The 7,493-nt window shown below is 39.5% G+C and overlaps 1 protein-coding gene across 1 annotated transcript; it reads right to left on the minus strand.

Annotated features, from left to right (window-relative positions):
* Positions 1–4,419: 4,419 nt before the first annotated feature.
* On the minus strand, positions 4,420–6,190 carry LOC106406584 (calmodulin-like). The gene is made up of 3 exons (XM_013847274.3): positions 6,022–6,190; positions 4,827–5,196; positions 4,420–4,625 (listed from the first exon to the last, which is right to left on the minus strand). The coding sequence occupies exons 1-3, from the start codon at positions 6,095–6,097 to the stop codon at positions 4,604–4,606; spliced, it is 468 nt and encodes a 155-aa protein (XP_013702728.1). The 5' UTR covers positions 6,098–6,190; the 3' UTR covers positions 4,420–4,603.
* Positions 6,191–7,493: the final 1,303 nt, after the last annotated feature.

The raw sequence follows: 7,493 nt of genomic DNA on the forward strand, positions 1-7,493 counted from the left end.
CGGCTTCTCCTTATAGTCCTTCTCCTTCGTCTGCTTCTCTTTCTTGTCCTTCTCCTTCTTGGCACTTTTCTGGATGGGACTCCTCAATCTAGGCTTTTTGGACGGTTCTTCTTGTCCGTTAGATACACATGCCCTCTTGACAAAGGCCGACAAAGTTTCACCATCCTCCAATTCTTTCTCAGTTGGTTCATTACCACCTTCCTTCACCGCGGCACGAGCAATTTCCAAAACATAGAGTGCACGTCTGACCACCAGTCTGTCCATCAGGCTGTCCAACAGCCTCTGCGCCAGGCTCTCCGTCAGCCTCTCCATGAGGCTGCTCTACAAAAGGCTTTCCAATAGGCTCTTCAACAGGCTCTCCAACAGCCTCTCTTAGAGACTTTACTTCGGCTTCCACATGTGATAGCCGGTCACATAGAGAATCAAACTTTTGATTCATAACATTCATTCCACTTAAGACAAAAAATTTATGTTCATAAAAACCCTCTTGAATTTCCTTCTTCAAGCGAGATTCAGTCCCATTTAAATTAGATATCCCAAAAATTTCAAACGAGGGAGTCTTTTTCTAACGAGTAGGAGTAGAGGGAGCAGAGGGAGCTGCGAGAGCTTCAACCTGAGTTGTATGAGCAGCGTAGTCATTCCTGTACATTTCTTCAAAGAATATTTGTTGCTTCCCTTTAAGTATATTCCTCGTCCAACGATCAACAACCTGAGTTGTATTGACAAGAAGAAGAAGATAATTTACTCAGTTTTCTTAGGTTGGACCAATTTATACAATTTTCAAATTTGAAACTACGAGTAAATATTTAGGGTTTACCTCTTAAGGAATACATAAATTAGAAATTATCCACTTTGTTTCCCAATCCCTTCGGCCTTCCGCAATAACCAAAACACATCATACAAGTTCTTATCAAATGCAAAACATCCCCATGGGAATGTTCTGCACAAATCTAGATTATTGACAATTCTTAGGAAAAAACGGTTCACAGATGGTGCATTGATATAACATAGATTTTACCACTTTTAGACCATAGTATATGACATATTTAAAGTATATTATATGGGTTTGGAGTATGTTTTAGAGTGCTTTCAGGTTCAGGTACGTTTTGGAGAACTTTGGTGATTTTGGAGCTTTTTGAGGTGCAGAACTGCACATACGCGTCAGATGTTTAGCTATGGATGGAGACCTTCCCAAGGTGTTCCTGATCCCATCGTTTGTCACAATATATAGATTTTAGTTATCTTTCCAATGACACCGGTTTAAGGTCAATCAGCATTCTACAGCAGAAGTTACGCTTGATATACTGAAGAGTGGTACGTCTGCCTCACGAGATAAATCTGTCGAGGAGACGAATGAATGTTGATCGACGACACAGCCTTTCTGTCGATCGACGGTGATCCCAAAATATGGGCCGAGCCTATTTCATGACCGAATTAAGCCCAGAAATTACCACAAGTTACCACCCTAGACAACACAACCATATTTATGTGTTTTCTAAGCCATTGTTGACGGCTACACTTTCTATTATTCAATGATATTAGTTTTAGGTTAGGAGAAAGAGATGAACTCCTTGAGAGAAGAGAGGAAATCCTTCAAAGTCCTCTTGGAACTCTTTCTGAGTCCTTTTGGAACTCCATTGGCTTTGGTTCTTTATTGATTTTCATTATATCTACTCAGTTCATGATTTTCTGTGACAACTATCATGTCTGAGTAGATCCATGAGTTAAGCTTAGGGATTTTCTAGGGTTTTGAATGAACTTCTTAATCATAGGATTGTTAAGTTATCTATAGATCTCTAAACCAGGGTAGATTGTAATACTAGGATCTAGAGTAGTTGGAACAACACAAGAGTGTGACTAATTATTTGAACCTATAATCATAGGATAATTGAGAGGCACGTTAGTCGCATATGAGAGTTGGTCTGGAAATTTAGTTGGACATTATCAAATAGGGCGTTAATGCTTGTCTGAGGAAGCATCAATAGATACCTACTCAATAGTATCGATCGACGTTCATTCCTTGTTCGCATGCAAGACCTGGAACAAAGACTTAGACATGCGATTAGTAATTGCATGCGAGAGCTGGATTATTTCCTTATTGAATTCGAGTTATAGGATCAATCCTTAGCATCTATAGATTAGAGTTTTGATAACCTTAATGAAACTGTAAATCTAGCAACCATCCTTCCATCACAAACAAACACCTGATTAACTGCTTTATGTATTATTTGACCTAGCATAGTCTGAAGCTAAAGTATATTGTGTGAGATATCGAATCTTTGTGGATACGATCCTCAAGTACTACATCGAACCTTTTATTTGAGAGAGTATCTTAAAGGTTAATTTAAGCATATCATGCATCTTTTCCAGTCTTTTTGGGTCCTAGGATGATACTGCATAAGAAATACCGGACGGCCATCTTCATACGACCCCCAGAGCAAGGCCCTTTCATTGCCTTCAGATTTTTCTCCACTGCCTCGTATTTAATCTTCTTCCCTGATTCAAAATGCTTCTCGATGAAGCCTGAACAATCCATCATATCATAGTTGATGGGATAAGCATGACAGTGCAGTCCCGAGATGATTGACATTTCTCTGAGGGAGTATCAGATAGGAATGCCATTGACAATGAACCATCCTTACGCTTCTTTGTTTTAGCTGTATGAAAAGCGAGCATCAAGGTTCCCGTCCACTTGTGTTTTGGGTTTTTCAAATGAAATATATGTTTGAACTGTGGGTGGTTGTAGAACTACTCCATCTCTGTCTCATTCAATTTCTCCGTTAGAAGTTCTATCGTATCGGCGATGTACCACTTTGATGAAATCTTTATTACTTTCCCATACTTATTTGGAGGAAAGTACATCTTCACCGGTTGCACGCTTCAGTTATGTCCTCCAAAAACTGCTATCAATAGCAAAGTTATACAATCAAACAGCCTAAATTTTACTCACTTTTACTAAGTTATACATTTCAACTTTCACAGTTTCACTATGTTCTACCAAATTATACAAACATAAACACTATAACTATTACTGAGTTCTACACACTTTTACCACTTCACCTTATTCTTACCTGTTTAGGAGTAGCCTCCGCTCCTTCTAAATCCTTCATCTTCTTCTTCATCTCCCTCTTCCTCTTCTTCTTGTTATTTTTCCTATACCTCTTGTTTTTGTTTTTGTTCTTCTTCTTCATGTTCTTCCTCGTGTTCGTCTTCCTCTTGTTCATCTTTTTCTTCTTCTTCTTGCAATGTATATTCTTCTTCTTCGTGTCCATCCTCTTGTTCTTATACTTCTTTTAGAACTATTACCTCTCCTTCTTCACTTTTTGGGTTCCCATCGATTTCACCAATTTCCATAGATGTTACGAGGTTGGATTAGGGATTACGTTTACTAGAATCGAGTTGGATCCAGAGTTCGGATTCTCTGCAACCTTCGAACGGACTAATGCCTTCTTTGAACGGGACCCTTTCGGTGGCACCATTTTAGAAATCGACGGTTTAGTTCTTCTTTGTTCATTTGACAACGGTCAGACGAAATGGGAAATGATCTGAATGTGGGTGGATTCGAAAAAATCTAATTTGAGTTCATTTAGAGTGGATTTAGTCGATCTAATGAGTAATAATTTCGGGTTTAACGGGTGTACTATACCAAGTTAGATAGTCCGTTTGGGTAGAGTGTACTTCTTTAAACTGTACCTTTGTTGTATGGTCTTTTACTATTTTTTAATAATTAAATAAAACAAAAAGTAAATTGAAAAAAGGAGAGCATATGGGAATTTTCTTTTCATGCGAGAGCACATTCCGAGACTTTGATTCAATAACTGCTAGGCATGAATTTAGAAATGCCTTTATTGAACGGGACCCTTTTGGTGGCACCTTTTCAGAAATCGACGGTTTAGTTTTTCTTTGTTCAGTTGACAACGGTCAGTCGAAATGGGAAATGATCTGAATGTGGATGGATTCGAAAAAATCTAATATGAGTGCATTTAGAGTGCATTTAGTCGATCTAATGAGTAATAATTTCGGGTTTAACATGTGTACTATACCAAGTTAGATAGTCCGTTTGGGTAGAGTGTATTCCTTTAAACTGTACCTTTGGTTGTATGGTCTTTTACTCTTTTTTGGTAATTAAATAAAACAAAAAGTAAATCGGAAAAAAGAGAGCATATGAGAATTTTCTTTTGTCGTGCGAGAGCACATTCTGAGACTTTGATTCAATAAATGCTAGGCATGAATTTAGAAATGCCTTCTTTGAACGAGACCCTTTCGGTGGCACCATTTCAGAAATCAACGGTTTAGTTTTTCTTTGTTCAGTTGACAACTGTCAGACGAAATGGGAAATGATCTGAATGTGGATGTATTCGAAAAAATCTAATTTGAGTGCATTTAGTCGATCTAGTTAGATAGTCCGTTTGGGTAGAGTGTACTTTTTTAAATTGTACCTTTGGTTGTATATTGTATGGTCTTTTACTATTTTTTAGTAATTAAATAAAACAACAAGTAAGTCGAAAAAATGAGAGCATACGGGAATTTTCTTTTGTCGTGCGAGAGCACATTCCAAGACTTTGATTCAATATTCCTCCCCCCTCCCCCCCAACCAATTCCGTTAGCCTAGATTTGTCTCAATACTGTAGAGAAGCACGAAAATGATATTGAAGTGAATGATTTCAAACTGTCAAGAAACTACAGCAAATTATGATGGGTTCAACAAAAGACAGAAGAGAGATGCAGAGTTACCAATAATCAAAGCCAGGAAGCAAATCTGAACTTTTTCAGTTTAAAGATGAAAAGAAAAGAAAAAACAGATATGGGATTTCGGAGAATCTCACTTTGCCATCATAACTTTAACGAACTCATCATAGTTGATCTGACCATCACCATCCACGTCAGCCTCTCGGATCATCTCATCCACTTCTTCGTCAGTTAGCTTCTCCCCAAGATTTGTCATCACGTGGCGGAGCTCAGCCGCGGAGATGAAACCGTTCTGGTCCTTGTCAAAAACCCTGAAGGCTTCTTTAAGCTCTTCCTCTGAATCAGTGTCCTTCATCTTGCGGGCCATTAGGTTCAGAAACTCCGGGAAATCTATCGTTCCATTCCCGTCTGCGTCAACCTCGTTGATCATGTCTTGGAGCTCAGCTTCTGTAGGGTTTTGCCCAAGTGATCTCATCACCGTCCCGAGCTCCTTTGTGGTGATGCAGCCTGTACGCAAACCAATTTCAGGTTTCAGACTTCAAGTTCAAGTAAATCAAATTTGGAACACACTAAATAGTCAACATTTAACAAGATCAGGAAGAATGCACGGCCCAAAAATGCTCGTATTCTACTACCCAATCATCGTATTTGAATTAACATGTAAACCCGATTTATTACTTGTCCAGAAAAAAGATGAAAAATAAACTTGTTGCATACAGTCTAGCAAGAAACATGTCAAGTATCATACAGTCAACATCTAACAAGTTGAACAAAATATCATAACAAAAGTACAATGTCAAGTTCCCAATTTAAAGCAAAATAATTGTCTATAGAAAAGCTCTTATAAACAATTTTATATATTATTATTGAGAAAAAGACTACCAGAACAGAAGTACACTGTCAAGTCTATCCCGAAGGTCAATAAGGGAAACAATGCTCCACTAATCTAGAGCAAAACAACAGAGATGATATTGTGGACTGTTATTATTAAGCAACAACATCTGGAATCATATTCTCAGACAGAAGCAACACAGAAAATTAAATATTAAAAACCATACGCCGCGAACAAGCCTCTTGTATCCATCAGATGTACCCAAATCGGCAATGATTTGTCACATGATTGGTTCATAATCAAATCAGGTACGGAAGTATCACAGAGAAACAACGATATCATCTGCTACAGCGAACGATATATAAATCATACAAATATTGATCGAATCAAAACTAGATCCTCCTCGAATCACATGAATAAAGCACGAAATGAATAGAAAATCAGGACGAAACACGATCGTAAGAAAACGAAAAGGCGAGAGATCTGAGAGAACAAGAGACCATCTCCGTCCTTGTCGAATAGGCTGAAGGCTTCCTTGAACTCGGAGATCTGGTCATCGGTTAGCTGGTCCGCCATTGTTTTTCTTCTTTTCTTTTTCAATTTAGTTCGCTGGTATTCGTTGTTTCTTCTATTCCCTAAAGCGCGTGGTGGATGCAATATGTTTACAAGTTTATATATATATATATTTTTTTTTTTCAACTACAACTTTCATTAACCAAATGGGATTACATACGTTGAAATGATCTAGTATCACTTAGGAACACATAGATGGATCATACGTTACCCAAATCAAAATTTCAATGTATTTGTCACCCAATGAGAACAAGTTTACTCCACATAGAATAAACTGCCTCCCAAAACGAACTTAAATTGACCAAACGAGATGAGAATTCTGAAAGCACGACTCGGACAAAGCTAAGACCAAATCACAGTTTGACTCATGACACTGGACACCTAAAATTTAGAATGGCAGTCTCGGTCCAACGTCTCTTCACCTTGCGGCGCAAATCTGATAAGAGCCCATCATAGTCGGAAACAGAATCCTCTCCTTAACCATAAACCGGGACTAACCCGTACTGAAAGGCGAGCCTTGACGACCAACCCATGACTAGACCAGTAACAAAGGTTATCAATGGCGTGATGTTTCACCATCAGACGAGACAGGAACGTCATCGTCGACACTGGGATATGAACCCCCACCGTGTGCCTTCTGCAGATCTCATCCTCCGGTAGACTCCTCCGGCGGAACAAAACCCTACGATGTGTCTTCCACGGGAACCGAGGACAAAAGCCATCTTCACCAGCCATCGCACCACACCTCCGATTGACACACCGTCACAACAGACCATAGATCCAGGGTAGAGGAGGCTTCCCACTGAGCCACGCGCCGCCGCCATGAGAGGAGCGTCGGAGATCTAAAACGGTAAATCGACCCTTCAGCTCCTCTCAGCTCTAAAATCCGGCCTGCTCCGCTTCCGCCGTCCTACAACTCACTGCTCCTCTAAGAACGCCGTGAGATAACCCCTATGACCACGCAAGTCTTTAGAGTCACTTCGACAGACCAGAACAGCACGCATCTCGCCTTAGGGTTGGGTCGGAATGGAGAAAGCAAAGAGAAAAAATATTTAGGGTTAGGAGGGATCCTCCGACACCGGACGAGACGCCGGGCCGGAGATAGAAGATTCAGACGCTTTGGTTTCTAGAGATGGAGCAGAGGTTCTAGAGAGAGAAAAAGTCGTACGCCTGTGAGGCTTCACTTAGTTTTGTTTATCAGTTTATATAGCGATGTTAGTCGTTCAAAACATATATATATATACAGCGATGTTAAATTGAGAACACATTGAAAAAACATGAAAATTTGATTGGTTTATGTTGGGGGTGGATTTACATCCTCCCTCAAGGCTCATTAGACAATAAATTAGGCTCATTTTACTATGAAGCCCTAGCTTCTTCCTTGTATAAATAGAGATAC

Source organism: Brassica napus, chromosome C3 (assembly GCF_020379485.1).
Source record: "Brassica napus cultivar Da-Ae chromosome C3, Da-Ae, whole genome shotgun sequence".
NCBI lineage: Eukaryota > Viridiplantae > Streptophyta > Magnoliopsida > Brassicales > Brassicaceae > Brassica > Brassica napus.